We start from the raw sequence: 18286 nt of genomic DNA on the forward strand, positions 1-18286 counted from the left end.
CTGCAGAGCGAGGGGACGTGGCCGGGGTGTGTAAATGGCATCGAGAAGATCAGCCCCTTTCTGCTCTCTCCACCTGCTTCCATTTTCAAAGGCGTCCTCAGCCAGAAATGGGTTTGCTCGCCAGATTGTTCTCAGCCGTAGCGGTTCGAGGTGCTGGAGCAGCGCCGCTGGCCCTTGGCTTTCACGGTGAGCAGGAACAGGCAGTGCCATGTTTGAGTTGGGGTCTTGACCCATCACCCCAGCTCCAGCCATCCAAGCGGTGGCTGAACCCATCACTGGACCCACCAGTAACTCCGAGGCAATTTCCAGGAGTTTTTCCCAGTGTGGACTGAAAGTAAGTTGAGGAGCTTCGTCCCTCCAGTGCAGGCTGTCCTGTCTGATCACAGGCAGCACCCCACGCAGGTCCTGCCTCAGTCTCCTCCCAGGCACATTGGGATCAACAGCGCTGCCAACCTGGCTGCCAGATTTGTTTTCTCGTAGAAGTTGGTCCTTAGCAAGCTGGTCCCTTAAAGTTTGTCCTTAGTAACCTGGTCCCTCAAAGAAGCTGGTCCTTGGCAAGATGGTCCCTCAAAGAAGTTGCACCATAGCAAGTTGGTCTCTCAAAGCTGGTCCTTAGTAACCTGGTCCCTCAAAGAAGTTGGTCCTTAGCAAGCTGGTCCCTCAAAGAATTTGGTCCTTGGCAAGCTGGTCCCTCAAAGCTGGTCCTTAGTAACCTGGTCCTTCAAAGAAGTTGGTCCTTAGTAACCTGGTCCCTCAGAGAAGCTGGTCCTTAGTAACCTGGTCCCTCAGGGAAGTTGGTCCTTAGCAAGCTGGTCCCTCAAAGAAGTTGGTCCTTGGCAAGCTGGTGCCTCAAAGAAGTTGGTCCTTAGCAAGCTGGTCCCTCAAAGAATTTGGTCCTTGGCAAGCTGGTCCCTCAAAGAAGTTGGTCCTTGGCAAGCTGATCCCTCAAAACCTTGGCATGAAACAGCCACAAGCACACCAGCTTTCCAGGATCTGCATCCCAGGGCTCTGAGCTGCCTGTTCCCTCCCTGGGACTGAGCTGCCCCGATCCTGGAGACCCCTCCTGCCCCCAGCTCCCATCCCAGAGGAGCTCCTGGGGCTGCCATAGACCATTCTTGTGATGGTGTAGCCCTCCCGCTCCTGATAGCCCCCCCATGGGCTCTGACCTGGATCTGCTGGAGCTTGTGCATCCCCTGTGCCCATCTTCCAGCCTGTCAGATGTTTCCCATCAGCAGCTCCTGGCTTCCGGCTTTCAGGTCTCGTGTCCTTTCCCTTCCAGCATCCGACACCCAAAATCTGCCCCTCTGACCTAGAGTGCCCCGCTCTGGGCAAGGACAGCAACGCTGCCCACGTCCCCACAGCCAGAGGAGCCCAGAGATGGGCTGCGGAGGTGGGGAGGTGAAGACAAGGGTTTCCAGAGGAAGACCACTTGATTTGCTTTTGGATGCATCGAGGGTTGACGTAAGGACGCTAGGAAAAGCTACGATGGCTTTTTAAAAATGGATGATGACGCCGTGTGTGGGGATAGTTGCCAGGGTGAGAGCAATCCGACCTGGGAAACTGCCTGGAAGATGGAGCTTGGTATCAAGCAAGGAGGAGAGGGACCCTGGCCATGGACTTAAGAAACAGCAAATAATCTGGTAAATGCTTTTTTGCCCATGGGAATGTGTAAGGAAATCGGTGGGGCATCGCATCCAAAGGCAGCAGAAGAAAATCCCCCATGCACGAGTGTCCCTGCACACTCGGTGCTGCACAAGGAGGTTCAAAGAGCAAACTGGAGAACTCCAAATCCTCTTTGGATGCTCCCGTTGGCCAGGAGGAATAGCTGCCACCATTAGTGATCCTGTGCCTTCTGCATGGAGCTCAGGATGTGGTGGGACTCTTCTCCTCTGCCCGGGTATTTCTGTCTGGTTGACCCTGTCTGATGTTGTCCTCAAGCTCAGGGACACCCGTTCCAGGAAGAGCAGATTTCCAGCCAAGGTGGTGGGACCCAGTTGCCCAGAGAAGTTGTGGATTGAAAGTGTTCAAGGTCAGGTTGGACGGGGCTTTGAGCAACCTGATCTAGTGGAAGATGCCCCTGCCCATGGCAAGGGGGTTGGACTAGATGATCTTTGAAGGTCCCTCCCAACCCAAACCATTCGATGATCATGTCTAAGATTGTCACATGGTTTTAATTTGGTTTCCTACGCCCCCATTGGCTGGGCAACCTTCAACATTGGTTGAAGTGGAAGCTTCTTGTGGTGGGCGCAGACCTGCGGCCGGCCTTGGCAAGAAGCTTTGTGTGGAGGGTTATCATGCTGTCCATGACAGCAAGATGTGGCAGAAACGGAGAAGAAAACCAGAGCAAAATGACACTGAAGATGACATGCGGGGAGATGCGGAGACCTGGCAGAGGAGAGAAGCGCACGGAGGTGTGACGAGGTGGCACAAGCGATGGGGACATGCCCAGTGTCACCGACTGTGCATCCCCACACTGGGATGCGTCCGAGCCCCATCCACGTGGCACCAGGACTTCCTTCCCCCACAGCATGCTTGAGTTTGCTTCTGGGTTTGAGCGTTCCCCTAATCCCCGAGCCGAAAGGAGGGTCACCCCTTCCCAGGAGGTGACGGCCAGCTGCCATCGACGTCCGGCTGCTTGTCCCCTTTTTGTAGCCCTAGGCTTCCCCCAAGTTCATTTAGGACTGTGTTAATTAGGGCTGAAGCTAATTTTAGATTGGCACGAGCAGCAGAGGTCTCATCACGTTTTGCTGCTTGTGTCACTCCCTGGCTTGACCGCACTGGCTGCCGGAGTGGACTTGGCTGGAAAAGGCCGATGTCCCCAGCAGACGTGGTCCTTTGCTTCTCCTTGGGTGCCCTGGATGAACAGCGTGGCGGTGGCCCAGCTCGTGGTCCAGCTTTTGGAAGAGCCACGGCAACGATGGCTGCAGAGCGAGAAGCCTTAGATGGAAGGAGATGCTGCATCTCCTTCCACCCAGAAAGCCCCAGGTGCCTTCAGCTGACCAGCAGGTTGGAGGACACAGAAGGACCTTTTGGGTGATGTGGCCTCCATAGGAACGGCACGGCTGGGTCCCTTGGGGGGTGAAGCTCCTGTGTCCCCACGGCCAGGTCCCTGCCGTTGTCACCAACGATGGGAGCTGAGCAACATCAATGGAAAGAGGAGACCTCAACAACAGGAAGGAACGAGCTGTTGAGTTGAGGAGACAAGAAAGTTGGCTTGTTTGAAGAAGCAGGGGCTCAGCCGTCCACCAGCAGCTCTGGTGGCTCTTTGGGTGGCTTCCTTGTCCCCTCCTGGACTTGCCACCTCCACGTGGCCCTGGCTCTTTCCACCTTGGTTCCTCCTCCTGCTCTTCTTCTTCTGTTCCTCATCTAAACCCCAGCCCCAAGGCCGCAGCACCGTTGTGGTCACCTTGCACAGTCCCTGCTCGGCGCCACCAACATGGTTCCTCCACACATGGTGGGGACGGCAACGTCACCTCTGGATGGTGTGGCATGTCCTTTCCTGCCAAGGGAAGGGCTCGCCTCCTGCCTGCCCACGGGTCACGTCCCCAGGGCCACCGAGCCCAGGTGACACTGGGCCGGCCTTTGCACTTGGAGAAGAGGGAGCTGACAGACGATGAAGCCACGTTGGCTGGCTGCAGGACCAGGGAGCAGTCCATCCCAAGGGTCCTTGTTTGTCTTTCTCCACGCTGGTCATCAGCTGTTTGGGTGTGTCTCCACCTCCTGGGGTGATATCCGCAAGTTGTACTGGTTCCAGTAGTAGAAGGATACTGGTCCATAGGGGTACCGTTTGCTCTGCAGAGGTCCTTCCCAGCTGGGTGCTCTGCAGGTGAGGTTAGATCCTGGGCAGCTTGCGTCCCTCTGCACGCGAGATGTAAAGAAACACCATCCATGTTGCTCATGGCTTGGAGGAGCCGCCAGCCTCCTCCTGCGCATGTGACTGCCGGAGAACCACGCTTGAAGGTGACTTTGGGGAGAGGGGATTATTTGGGGGCTGGTTACAGGTGGTCCCCTCCCCGCTGTGCCCGAAGGATGGGTGGAGCCCGAAGCCACCAGCCCTTTGCTTCCCTCACGTTACTAAAAGCCACCAGCTGCTTCTGTCCGGGACTGCAAAGCCTGAGTGACCAAGGTGCCAGGCGTGAAGGGAGTCCAGCACGCCAGCTTTTGGGTGGCTTCACTTATCCCCGCTGGTCCCCTCCCTCCTGATGCCGACCAGTGCCATGACCCGCCTCGGCCGCTGGCACCGGGCCAGCTCCGCTTGCCCGTGATGGGATTGAGGAGCAGCTCCCTGGACAGGACGTAGCTTTTGGTGCAAGCATGGGGCGACCTTAATGCTGCAATGGTTGGTTGGTTGGTTGGTTGGTTGGTTGGTTGGTTGGTTGGTTGGTTGGTTGGTTTGTTGGTTGGTTGATTAGTTGGTTTGGTTGGTTGGTTGGTTGATTGGTTTGTTGGTTGGTTGTTGGCTGGTTGGTTGATTGGTTGGTTCGGTGGTGGGTTGGATGATTGGTTTGTTGGTTGGTTGATTAGTTGGTTTGGTTGGTTGACTGGTTTGTTGGTTGGTTGGTTGGTTTGGTGGTTAGTTGGTTTGGTTGGTTGACTGGTTGGTTGGTTGGTTGGTGGGTTGGTTGATTTGTTGGTTGGCTAGTTGGTTGATTGGTTGGTTGGTAGATTGGTTGGTTGGTTGGTTGGTTGGTTGGTTGGTGGGTTGATTGGTTGGTTGGTTGGTTGGTTGGTTGATTGGTTGGTTGGTTGGATGGTTTGTTGATTGGTTGGTTGGTTGGTTCGGTGGTGTGGCCATGCTGTTAGTAACATGGACTTGTCTGGCTGTTGTCTCCTAGTCGGAGGATCTCGGTGCCTGTGCCCAGTTCGAAAGCAGCAGACAGACCAGGAACATGATGCCTAGCGCCAGCTGTGTCTTCCCCACCTTCAACCTGCGGAAGCCCTCCTCGGAGACAGACATTGAGAACTGGGCCTCCAAGCACTTCAACAAGCACACCCAAGGGCTCTTCCGCAGGAAGGTGTCCATCGCCAACATGCTGGCCTGGAGCAGTGAGTCCATCAAGAAACCCATGATCATGACCAACGACCGCAACGTCAAGAAAGAGGCCTGCGAGATATTTAAACTGATTCAGATGTACATGGGGGACCGGCGGGCCAAGACGGACCAACTCAACGTGGCCTTGGAGATCGCCACCAAAGGCTGGAGCATGCAGGGTCTGAGAGACGAGCTCTACATCCAGCTGTGCCGGCAGACCACCGAGAACTTCCGTTACGAGAGCCTGGCCCGGGGCTGGGAGCTCATGGCCATTTGTTTGGCCTTTTTCCCACCCACACCCAAATTTCATTCCTACCTAGAAGGATATATTTACAGGCACATGGATCCGGTGAATGACACTAAAGGTAAGAGAGAAACCACTGCCCGGTGGCTTTTGCCCCCGTTGACGTTGCAACCCGTTTATTTCTTATTATTTAGTTCCTTCCCCCTTCGCATTCATGAGTCTCCTTGTTGAAAGGTGGGCGAGGAGCTCATCCAAAAGCCCTTCCGGAGGTGCAGCGAGCGCGGTGGTGCCTTTACCGCCGGCCTTTCCTCCCCGGCGCACGGAAATCCAGCGTGAGACCCGAGACAAAATGAGCTTTGACACCTTTGCTGTGGGCTCAGCGTCACCTCCACTGGGGGTGGCCGTAAGCGAGAGAATTCCCGGAATTTCTCTTGGCCCGTGAGGACACCTTTAGAGGTCCCTTCCAACCAAAACCATTCTATGATTTCACCATCACCATCCCTATCTCCAGATGCTTCTTCTTGGCTTCTCGAGTAGCTTCGGATCAAAAAAAAAAACATGTTGGAAGGGCAGCCAGCTTGATTCCCAGCTCCCGAGATGGTTTTTGGTCATGGCAGATAGAAAAGACACAAATTTTGGCTATTTGCCCCCAAAATGGGTAGGAATTGTAGGAGCTCCTCTCCAGTCCTGGGCTCGGCCGTCCCCGCTCCTTCACCGCTGGTGCCGTCTCGCGGGTGACGGGACCCGGTTTGGCAGAGGCCCTCCAGCTCCCCAGCGACCCAAGCAGGGACGTCTGGGCGACACCGGTGTCACGTGGAGCCGTGGTGGATCTGCCCAGCTTGGGGACAGGAGGGGATGGAGCCAAGCGAGGTGTCGACGGGGAACGCCGTAGGGTGGTTGAGAAAGCCCCGTGTGCATCCCCGAAGGTGGCGGAGCAGGACCGGCAGCCGGCTGCGGTGCCGGCGTGCCGGATCAGGGCCGGCACACGGGTAGGTACCACCGGGTAGGGGAGACCCCCCCCAGCCATGGCGGCACAACCGGGGCTGCCCGTGTCCCGCCCCAGCCTGCCCGCAGCGGAGGTGTCAAGCTCATTTCGGCGCCGGCGCCGCGCTCACGCTGGATTCGGCGCGCCGGCGGCAAAAGGCGGTGCACCGCCGGGAGAGGGTCCCCCCCGCGCCCCCAGCAGCGTGCCTGCGCTCAGCTCTGCTCCAGCCGTGCTCTGCCACCCGGCCCCGCCAGCCGTCGCCCGACTGGGGTTTATTCTTTACTGCCATTTTGATTTCCAATTTTATTGTCAGTTTTCATTTGTATTTTTAATTTTATTGTCAGTTTTCATTTGTATTTTTAATTTTCTTTTCACTTTTCATTTTTTCTTTTTTCTTTTTAAATTTTATTTTCATTTTCATTTTGTTTTTTTCAATTTCATTTCCATTTTCATTTATTTTTTATTTAATTTTTTTCATTTTCATATTTAATTATATTTTCAGTTTTATTTCATTTTCATTTCATTTATTTTCATTTTCATTTTCATTTCTTTTTTATTTATTTTTATTTTCATTTTCATTTCTTTTTATTTTATTTAATTTCTATTTTTCTTGCTAGCTTAATTTTCATCTTATTTTTTATTTTTACTTTTATTTTTAAATTTTTTTCTGTGGCATTTTCATTTTTATTTTCATTTTCATTCCTATTTCCATTTTCATTTTCATTTCCATTTTCATTTTCATTTCTATTTTCATTTCCATTCCCATTTTCATTTTCATTTCTATTTTCATTTTTGTTTCCATTTTCCTTTTTAATTTTCTTTTCAGCTTCACTTCACTTGCATTTCTATTTTATTTCTTTTCTGCTTTCACTTTCGTTTCTTTTTATTTTATTCAATCTTCATTTCCATCTTCATTTCCATCTTCATAGTCACTTTTCTTTTACCCCTTTTTTAGTTGAATTAGTGTTTTCACTTTTTAGTTTCTGTTTCATTTTTTAGTTTCTGTTTCATTTTTTAGTTTCTGTTTCATTTTTTAGTTCCCGTTTCACTTTTTAGTTCCCATTTCGTTTTTTAGTTCCCATTTCGTTTTTTAGTCTCCGTTTCGTTTTTCAGTTCCCGTTTCGTTTTTCCGTCCCCGTTTCGTTTTTCCGTCCCCGTGTCGTTTTTTTTCCTTATTTTTTTCATTTCCGTTCGCATTTGATTTCGCCGCTCCTATTTTCATTGTCCCCTCCCGTTCCATTCCCGTGTCTTCATCGCTTTGTTTGTTTCCCAGTGACCCAGCACATTAAAGAAATCCTGGAAAGGACCAATAAGAAGAAATCCAAATTGAGAAAGAAACCCAAGCCCTATATCGAAGAGCACGATGGTAGGGGCCGTGTCACGCTCGTTGGGGCTCCTTTCCCTGCGCCCCGGTCGCCCGCCCTTCCTGGCGGCCCCGCCGGCGGGGGCCGGGGGCCGGGGCGGGGGCGCGGGGCGGAGGGGGCCGGGTGCCGAAACGGCGTCGGCTGCGCCCGACCGCGCCGGAGCCGCCCGGGAGAGAGGGGGGGACAGGCACGGCCGCGGGCGGCCGGCGGCACCGGATCGTGGCTGCCCTGTCGCCCGTGTCCATCCGTGCCCGCCAGCCGGCCTGGGAGCGTGGGATATCCGCCCTGTACGTATTGCGTATCAGATACGGCGCAGCGAAAGCTGTAGGATATACGATACGTGGTACCATATACAACATACGCTATATAAGGTATGATATACAAGATACGCTATATAAGGTATGATATATAAGATACGGCATCTTATAATGTGTCTATCTTATAATACATAATAAGGTATAATATATGATATAGTATGATATATTTCATATTACATATTTCATATTATGTGTTATATTATAGCATACATTATATATTGCATCTTATCTGTTTCCTATTTCCTGTTTCCTATTCCATATTATATATTCCATATTCTATATTATATATTATATACTATATACTAATATAATATATACTATATACTATATACTATATACTAATATACTATATACTATATACCATAATATATACCATATGTTATATAGTATCTAGTATATAGTATATAGTATATTAGTATATAGTATTTTATATTAATACATAGTATATATTATATATTACAGATGATAGAATATAGAATATTCTATATTATCAAATATAGGCTATAGACTATTTTATATTTTAGATTAATATATTATATGACTAATGAAAAGTTTATATCATGACAAGACCGGCTAAAATGCACTTTACAGTCATTCCAGAGCTTATATATATTAGATCCGTATTAGATATGAATAGATATTATACATTTATAACTTATATTTCTAAATACGTAGTTAAAGTTATAAATTAAATATATAATATAGTCTTGAGCGTGCAGAGGAGTAACGTAAATCTAATAGATAATAAAGAAATATAGCGTATAAATGTAGAATATCATCTACAGTGTCATAAATACAGATAACATTATAAATAATTCTGCGTAACATTATGGATAATATTTTTATAAATATATTCTAGAAATAATATAAGTAACGTACAAGTTTCTAATATTATCTATAATGCTGTAAAGACATAGCGTTATGTATAATGTTATCTGTAAATATATAAGACTATATGTAATATTACATATAAATAACGTGATATATAAATCTATAAAATTAATAGTCATTGGCAAGAGGGGAAGGTAGGAACGCCCTGAGACGGCGCCACGCCGAAGATGCCGCCGGGTCTTCTCGGTGTTCGGTGGATGACGCCGAGGCGGGCACGAGCATCCTCGGTGCCGCGGCCGTCACCGGCGGGGCGGGGGGGACGTGGGATGAGCCCCTTTTTCCGGAATCCCTCCGGGTTTTGGGGTGGGGAGATTTGCCGGGAACTCGCTGACCGGAGCGGGATGCCGGTGAAGGCTCGGCATCCCGGATGAAACCAAGAAGTTCCTGGCGCAAGATGAGGGACCTCAACTGGGAGCTCCCAGCAATGGTGGGGCTGGGACCTGGAGCTGGCGGGGGCGCGCGCGCGGAGGCCCCCCCAGAAACGGCTTTAATGGCATCCACGAATGACGGTCGCTGCTTGATATCTTCAGCGACGACGTAGGCGGTGGGATGGAGCGAGTTGGGGGTGACGCCAAGCTGAGCGGTGGCGTTGACCCGCCTGAAGGACGTGGGACAAGCCGGAGAAGCGGGGCTGGTGTGACCCTCATGAGGTTCAACCAGGCCAAGGGCAAGGCCCTGCACCGCGGTGGGGACAACCCCCGGTATCCACACCGGCCGGGCGACGAAGGGATGGAGAGCGGAGAAGGACCTGGGGACACTGGTGGGTGCCAAATGGGACGCGAAGCGGCAACCTGCGCTCGCAGCCCGGGAAGCCGATCGTCTCCCGGGCTGCAATCCGAAGAAGCAACCTGCTCTGGTTGAAGATGTCCCTGCCCATGGCGGGGCGGGGGGTTGGACTAGGTGACCTTCAAAAGTCCTTCCCAACCCAAAGCGTTCCATGGTTCGATGAACGGGCACCAAATTTGAGGTCACCTCGTCCTGGACATCCCCCAAGACCCCTCCTTCGGGGTGGCTTCAAGACCACCCCACCCCACACGCATCCATCAGCCCCCTGCAAAGCATTTACTGCGCCAAAAGAAACCATCGGAGAAACCCTTGGAAGACAACGGCATCTGGGACGGAGGAGAAAAGTAGATGATCGCGATTCTCCAAATCTGGTTTTAACCAAAAAGCGCCCATCGGGGCGGTTGGGACAGCGAGCAGCTGCCAGCCACCGGCTCTTCTCCAAGAACCCTTTTTTTCCCTTCTTTTGCACCAATATTAAATAGAAAAAAGCACATTTTTAGCTCCTGGACCATTCTCACCGGTGTGACGGGTTCAGGATGCATCTCCGGCGGTGCAAAAGCTGCGCCGACAGCAGGACCGGTGCTGGCGCCGTGGTTTCAAGGCTACCGAAGGAGAGAAGATCCCAGCTGATGGCATTTTTTTTGTTCAATTCGCCTATTTTTTAGGCTCTTGGAAGAATTTATGGGGCTGCCAGCATCTTCTGGGGTGGTCCAGAAGGTACCACCGGGTCTTCTCGGCGGCGGGATGTCGGAGCGTCTCCGTTGGGACGAGCCCGTTGGCAGCTTGGGGATGCTCCAAGGGTTGAGGGTGCCATCTCCTTGTTGACGCGCATCAGGAGCGGATGGATGGCGCGGAGCGGGATGAGGGTGGACGTGGTGGCATCAGGAGGAGAGGATGGATGGGGCGGGGATGGGGACGCGGTGGAAGCGATGGCTGCGGGGTGACCAATCAACCCCAAGAGCCGGCGGACGGAGCCGAGGAGGCTCCGCCTTCGGTGGGGACGAGGATGTGGCTTCTCCAAGTGGCTTCTCCAAGGTCTTGGGGAGCGGGTTGAGTTACGGGGCTTCTCCAAGGTCTTTGGGGAGCGGGTTGAGTTACGGGGACACCCCCTGCAAGGTGCGGTGACAACTCGCCAAGGCGGGGTGTTGGGGTGGGGGGGCAAACCTCGTCTTCCTCAAACCACCCCGCCCGCCCCAAGGAGCGGGGACGGAGCAGCACCGGCGCTGCCCCGCACCCGGGGGCTGCGGGGTGGGGGGACCCTGACCCCCTCCTGGAGCCGGGATGAGCTTCACCCCACCCTGGCAGGGGCCAAACACCCCCCCACCCACCCACCATGTCCCCCCCCCAGCGAGCCGGCGCTGACCCCCGCGCCCCGCTCTCTGTTTTCTCTTGCAGGGGTGGCAATAAGCACTTACGCCAAGTACTGCTACAACAAGCTGCAGAAGGCAGCTCTGACGGGAGCCAAGAAGGTACCGGCCAAGCGTTGGGCGTGGGGTGGTGGGGCATGGGGGGCAGCGTCCCCCCAGCCGGGACCGCCGAAGGGTTTGGGGATGGGGTCTGGAGGAGGAGGAGGAGGAGGGATGAAGCTGGAGAGCGCTGGGAAGCGCGCGGCCGCTCGTGGTGAGCGTGTTGTGCGTATCTCCAGCGTGGTTGGCCCATCGCTGCAGACCTTCTGGGGACCTTCTGGGGACCTTCTGGGGACACCCTGGGCACCTTCTGGGGACCCTCTGGTGACCTTCTGGGCACCCTCTGGGGACCCTCTATGGACCTTCTGGGCACCCTCTGGGCACCTTCTGGGGACCTTCTGGAGACCCTCTGGGGACCTTCTGGGCACCTTCTGGGGACCCTCTGGGGACCCTCTGGGGACCACCTGGGGACCTTCTGGGGACCCTCTGGGGACCCTCTGGGCACCTTCTGGGGACCTGGGGACCCTCTGGGCACCCTCTGGGGACCCTCTGGGGACCTTCTGGGCTCCTTCTGCGGACCCTCTGGGCACCTTCTGGGGACCCTCTGGGGACCTTCTGGGGACCCTCTGGGGACCCCCTGGGGACCTTCTGGGGACCCTCTGGGCACCTTCTGGGGACCCTCTGGGCACTTTCTGGGCACCTTCTGGGGACCCCATGGGGACCTTCTGGGGACCTTCTGGGGACACCCTGGGCACCTTCTGGGGACCCTCTGGGGACCTTCTGGAGTCCACCAGGTGCTTCCCAAGCCTACCCATCCCCAGGGGACTGAACAAGGATTAAGGAACTGATCTGGGCAGCAAAAGCATGCCAAGGATTTGAAAAGGATGCTCCAGCAGCTCCCATCTCCCCAGCTTTTTTTTGGGGGGGGGGGGGAACTTTTCCATCGGACCCCCCGCTCCTCCCAGTTCTCCATCACCGCGGCAGCTCGCCAAGCGGGGTCCGTCGCCAAGGCCATCGCTGCCGTCAGGGCGGCGGCCGATTTATTTAATAAAACACCCCGGAGAAGGATTAATTAACAACCTGGGGGAGGCTCTTTGTGGCCCCACTGTCGCCACGGCTGCCTCAGTTTCCCCCTCCTCATTCCGTGGGGATAGAAGAGAGATGGCGGGACCCCTCCTCAGTCCGTGGCGGCTCGGCGGACGTCCCGGCGACGTCTCCCGTGGGTGGGATGGGACGCGTCACTCGCCAGGCTCACCAAAGGCTCGTCGATGGCCGTATCCTGCTGACCTTTGAAGGCAAAGACAGGAATGATGGAGGACCCGGACGACATGTCCACCATGCATGTGGCCACTGTGGCCATCTCCTCTTCTGCGTCCCACCACGCACACAACCACTGCGTCCATCTTCTCTTCAGCATCCACCACGCACACAACCACTGCGTCCATCCCCTCTTCTGCGTCCCACCATGCCTGTGGTCACTGCGTCCATCTCCTCTTCCGCATCCACCATGCACACATTGGCTGCATCCATCCCTTCATGCCACCACGCACACATCCACGGCGTCCATCTCCTCTTCTGCATCCCACCATGGACATGGCTGCTGCGTCCATCCCTTCTGCTTCGCACCATGCATGGGGCTGCTGCCTCCATCTCCTCTTCTGCATCCCACCATGCACATGTCCACTCCATCCATCCCTTCGTCCCACCATGCACACAACCACTGCATCCATCTCCTCTTCCACATCCCACCATGCACATGTCCACTCCACTCCATCCATCCCTTCATCCCACCACACACGCATCCACTGCATCCATCTCTTCTGCATCCCACCACACCCACATCTCCTCCATCCGTCTCCTCTTCTGCATCCCACCACGGACAGGGCTGCTGTGTCCATCTCTTCTGCATCCCACCATGCCTGTGGCCACTGCGTCTGTCTCTTCTTCTGCATCCCACCATGCACACATCCATTCTGTCCATCTCCTCTTCCCCATCCCACCACGCACACGTTGGCTGCATCCGTCCCTTCATGCCACCACGCACACATCCACGGCATCCATCTCCTCTTCTGCATCCACCATGCACATGTCCACTGCATTCATCTCCTCTTCTGCATCCCACTATGCCCATGGCTGCTGTGTCCATCCCTTCTGCTTCCCACCATGCATGTGGCCACTGTATCCATCTTCTCTTCAGCATCCACCACACACACAACCACTACATCCATCTCCTCTTCTGCGTCCCACCATGCCTGTGGCCACTGCATCCATCTCCTCTTCCACATCCCACCACACACACGTTGGCTGCATCCATCCCTTCATGCCACCACGCACACACCCACAGCATCCATCTCCTCTTCTGCATCCCACCATGGACATGGCTGCTGTGTCCATCCCTTCTGCTTCCCACCACGCACACGTCCACTGTGTCCATCTCCTCTTCTGCATCCCACCATGGACACATCCACGGCATCCATCCCTTCATCTTACCATGCACACAACCACTGCCTCCATCTCCTCTCCCACATCCCACCATGCACACAACCACTCCATCCATCCTTTCATCCCACCACGCACACATCCACTGCATCCATCTCTTCTGCATCCCACCTCACCCACGTCTGCTCCATCCGTCTCCTCTTCTGCATCCCACCATGGACAGGGCTGCTGTGTCCATCCCTTCTGTGTCCCACCATGCCTGTGGCCACTGCATCCATCTCCTCTTCCCCATCCCACCACGCACACAACCACTGCATCCATCTCCTCTTCTGCATCCACCATGCACACGTCCACTGCATTCACCTCCTCTTCTGCACCCCACCATGGACATGTCCACTCCATCCATCCCCTGCATCCCACCACACAACGTCCACTGCGTCCATCCCTTCTGCATCCCGCCATGGCCGCGCACATGTCCCATGCCGGTGCCTGCGCTTCAAGCAGGCACGGAGAAACCAACCACGGTGCCGGTGCTCTGCTTTCCAGAAGCTTCCCAGTGCCATGGCTCATCCTCATCCCTTTGCAGCTCATTGGCGTAGATGCTCCGGCATGGCCATGTCCCCACGGCAGAGCGTGGGGGTCCTACCAAGCACCATGGGGAAAGAGAGTCCCCAGGGCTGGATTCACTTTTGAATGAAGACGGCGGGTGGAGGCACCTGCCCACCGGCTGCATTTCAGTGCTGAGTTTCTGGGACGTGGTGCCACTGGAGACCTTGGCCAGGTTGGCTGGAGTTCTTCCATGGCTCCATCCACTGTCCATGTCCATGTCCATCTCCCACGTGATGGGCTCTGGACGCATCGCAACCAGCCCTGGAGCTCAGCCATGGGTTGCTGGCGTTGAGCAGGACCCGGCATGCCCATCGTGGCTGCAGCTCCTGACGGCGCCGGTGGCCTCTCTTGTCTCTCACAGGGCCTGAAGAAGCCAAACATCGAGGAGATCCGTCACGCCAAGAACGCCGTCTTCAACCCTTCCATGTTCGGCAGCTCCCTGCAGGACATCATCAACATGCAGAAGGAGCGGTACCCCGACCGGCAGCTGCCCTGGGTGCAGACCCGCCTCTCCGAGGAGGTCCTGGCGCTCAACGGGGACCAGACCGAGGGCATCTTCAGGTAAAGCCACCTACGGCTGCAGGGAGACCCCCAGGAGGGTGGCAGCCTGGACCTTCTCATGGGGGAAGCCATAATGAGTCATAGAATCATCAAACCGTTGAGGTTGGACAAGACCTTGAAGATCATCCAGTCCAACCATTAACCTAACACTACCAAGTCCACCACTAGACCAATTAAGGGTAGAGGAATAATTTCATGTTTCCTCACTTGGTGGCTGGATTAGTTTTTAATGACAGTAAAAACTAGGAATCATTAAGGTTGGAAAGGATCTCTAAGATCATCAGTCCAACCATCAACCCAACACCCCCATGCCCACTAAACCATGTCCCAAAGTGCCACCTCTGCCCGTTTTTTGAACCCCTCCAGGGATGGGGACTCCCCCACCTCCCTGGGCAGCCTGTTCCAATGCTTGACCACCCTTTCCGTGAAGAAATTTTCCCTACTGTCCAGTCTAAACCTCCCCTGACGCAGCTTGAGCCCATTTCCTCTCGTCCTATCGCTAACTAATGAGTCACCTCATTATGGGGCAGCTGCCCCCCTCCCCGCATCCCTACGAGTGCCTTTCTCCTCCCGCGAAGCAGAGAGCAGCCCCCCAACTTCTCCATGCCCCAAGGCCACAGGGATTTCTCCACGGCAGGGTCGTGCCCGTTCTCTGGTGCCCACCAAAGTCACGTCGGGGTCTGCACGCAGCCCCACGTCGCAGCAGGATGCCACATCCCTATGGGGCAGCAACCACGTCCCAAAATGGCTCCATCACCAGCTGATGTGCCCTCATGGCTCTCCTTGAGCCCCGCATGCACCCAGAGGGACCCCCAAAACCCCGAGGTGGGGGTTGGGCAGGTGGGTCCCCATCTCTTGCTTGGCGACTGACGTCTCTTCCCCCCGCAGAGTCCCCGGTGACATCGACGAGGTCAACGCGCTCAAGCTGCAGGTGGACCAGTGGAAGATCCCCACCGGCTTGGAGGACCCCCACGTTCCCGGTAGGAGCCCAGGGCAGTGTGTGGGGGTGCAGAATCAGGCCCTCCACCCCTAAGGTCTCACATCTCCCCATCTTTTCCGTCCATCCGTCCCCACCTCCGCAGCCTCCCTGCTGAAGCTCTGGTACCGGGAGCTGGAGGAACCGCTGATCCCCCACGAATTTTACGAGCAGTGCATCACCCACTACGAGAACCCCGAGGCGGCCATCGCTGTCGTCCACTCTCTGCCCAGGATCAACAAAACGGTGCTGTGCTACCTCATCCGCTTCCTCCAGGTACAGCCGGGACCCCTGCCGTGTCCCCCGCCACGTCCCACCTCAGGGCTACCACCCAGCCTGGTTGCCTCTCTTGAGGTGGCTTCAGGTTCCCCAACTTATCCTAGAATCCTAGAATCGTTTAGGTTGGAAAAGACCTTTAAGATCAACTTGCTGTGGGGTTACCCACGTGGTGCCCCGACCTCATCCAAGAACCAGAAGGTCCACGCCGTCCCTCCGCCCGTCTCCCACCACGCCATCATCACTGCCGCTTTCTTCCTCCTCCCACCCCTAGGTCTTCGTGCAGCCGGCCAACGTGGCCGTCACCAAGATGGACGTCAATAACCTGGCCATGGTGATGGCCCCCAACTGCCTGCGCTGCCAGTCGGACGACCCGCGGATCATCTTCGAGAACACCCGCAAGGAGATGTCCTTCATCCGGGTGCTCATCCAGCACCTTGACACCAGCTTCATGGAGGGCGTCCTATAGCAGCCGCCACCGAGTCCCCCCCCCACCACCCCCACCACCCCCCCCTCAGCCCCCTCCCCTCCGACCCCGCTCGGCCGAGGAGCACAAAGCCGGACCCCGCAGAACGAGGGTGCTGGGTGGCTCGTCCCCCGCGCCGCGGCACCCTGCCCGGCTCCGTGCCCACCCCGCCCGTCCTACAGCGGGGACACGGAACCGTTCCCCACACCCCGGCCTGACCTTCCGGCTATCTCACTGCCCACCTCTTCGCCGGCCGGAGGGATCGGCCGCTTTTGGGGGTCCCCAAGGACGGCAGCACCCCAAGAGCAGGCGAGGAGCGCCCCGGGGATGGGCGGCGTTTCCAGCCCGGGTGTCCTGCGTGGCCGTGGGTGGCAGCGGGGACCTGGGCGAGCGGGTGACGGCGTGGGGGACGGGGGAGGCTGGGTAGGGATGGGGGGAGTCGAACGGGTCCCCCGCCAACCGTTGGGGTTGGGTGTCTGGCTGAGAGCAGAGCTGTGGGGCAGCCATGGGGCAGCCGTGGGGCAGGGAGCACCTTCGGGGCCGGGAGAAGCCACCGGTGTTGAGCTGAGCAGGCATCGAGCACCCGGAGAACGTGGCGCATCGGGGACCGGAGCGACAAGTGTCCCAGTGCCCGGAGAGTCGCGGCCGGTAGGCAAGGAGACGGCGGGCACGACCGGGGCGCAGCTCGCGGCGGAGCTGGGTGCACCCAGGGGTGGGTGCCGGGGGTCCCTTTGGGGGCTGCCGTGCCCCGGGTCGCTCGTTGCGGCCGGTTGCCCACCCTAGGGTGCTGGAGGAGCTGGGCAGGCAGGTCGCTGCCCGCGCACGTCACGGTGCCCGTCCCTGGCAGCGCGCCGGACCCATCTCACTGCACGTCGGCACCGCCGGGTCCCGAAGGACCTAGCTCAGCACCCGCCACGTCTGCTTGATGCTGCTGGACCCATCTTGGTGCCCATCATCTGGTCCTGGTCCTGCCCAACCCATCTTGGCACCTGGCATCTCTGCTTGGTCCTCCTGGACCCATCTTGGTGCCCATCATCTGGTCTTGCTCTTGCCCAACCCATCTTGGCACCCGGCATCTCTGCTTGGTCCTCCTGGACCCATCTTGGTGCCCATCATCTCCTTCTGGTCTTGCTGGACCCATCTTGGTGCCTGTCATCACCTCCGAGTCCTGCCAAACTCATCTTGGTGACCATCATCTCTGCTGGACCCATCTTGGTGCCCATCATCTCCTTCTGGTCTTGCTGGATCCATCTTGGTGCCTGTCATCACCTCCTGGTCCTGCCAAACTCATCTTGGTGACCATCATCTCTGCTGGACCCATCTTGGTGACCATCGTCTCCTGCTACTCCTGCCCAACCTATCCTGGCATCGTGTCATCTCTACTTGGTCCTCCTGGACACATCTTGGCATCTGTCATGTCCTCCTGGTTCTCCTGGAACCATCTTCATGTCCATCATCTTCTCCTGGTTCTCCTGGACCCATCTTGGCATCCGTCATCTCCTTCTGCTCCTCCTGGATCCACCTTGGAGCCCATCATCTCCTCCTGGTCCTGCACAAACCATCTTGGCACCCATCATCTCTGCTTGGCCCAGCTGGACACATCTTGGCACCCATCATCTCCTCCTGCTTCTCTGGACCCATCTTGGTGCCCGTCATCCCTGCTTGACCCTACTGGACTAGTCTTGGTGCCCATCATCTCCTCCTGGTTCTGTCCAACTCATCTTGCCACCCATCATCTCTGCTTGCCGCTGGTGGACACATCTTGGCACCTGTCATGTGCTCCTGCCGGACCCACCTTGGCAGCCATCATCTCCTGCTTCTGGACCCATCTTGGTGTCCATCATCTCCTCCAGGTCCTGCCCAACCCATCTTGGCACCCAGCATCTCCTCCTCCTCTTGCAAAAACTGTCTAGGCACCCATCATCTCTGCTTGA

General features: G+C 55.8%; 1 protein-coding gene across 1 annotated transcript in view; it reads left to right on the forward strand.

Annotated features, from left to right (window-relative positions):
- The window catches only part of ARHGAP39 (Rho GTPase activating protein 39), a 131691-nt gene extending 115336 nt beyond the window's left edge, over positions 1 to 16355 (forward strand). Inside the window, 7 exon segments of the mRNA XM_075704545.1 lie at positions 4836 to 5397; positions 7535 to 7627; positions 11015 to 11088; positions 14435 to 14634; positions 15523 to 15614; positions 15717 to 15886; positions 16161 to 16355. Of these exon segments, the coding sequence (XP_075560660.1) occupies positions 4836 to 5397; positions 7535 to 7627; positions 11015 to 11088; positions 14435 to 14634; positions 15523 to 15614; positions 15717 to 15886; positions 16161 to 16355 (1386 nt within the window).
- Positions 16356 to 18286: the final 1931 nt, after the last annotated feature.

This window comes from Pelecanus crispus, chromosome 2 (assembly GCF_030463565.1).
Source record: "Pelecanus crispus isolate bPelCri1 chromosome 2, bPelCri1.pri, whole genome shotgun sequence".
Classification (NCBI taxonomy): domain Eukaryota; kingdom Metazoa; phylum Chordata; class Aves; order Pelecaniformes; family Pelecanidae; genus Pelecanus; species Pelecanus crispus.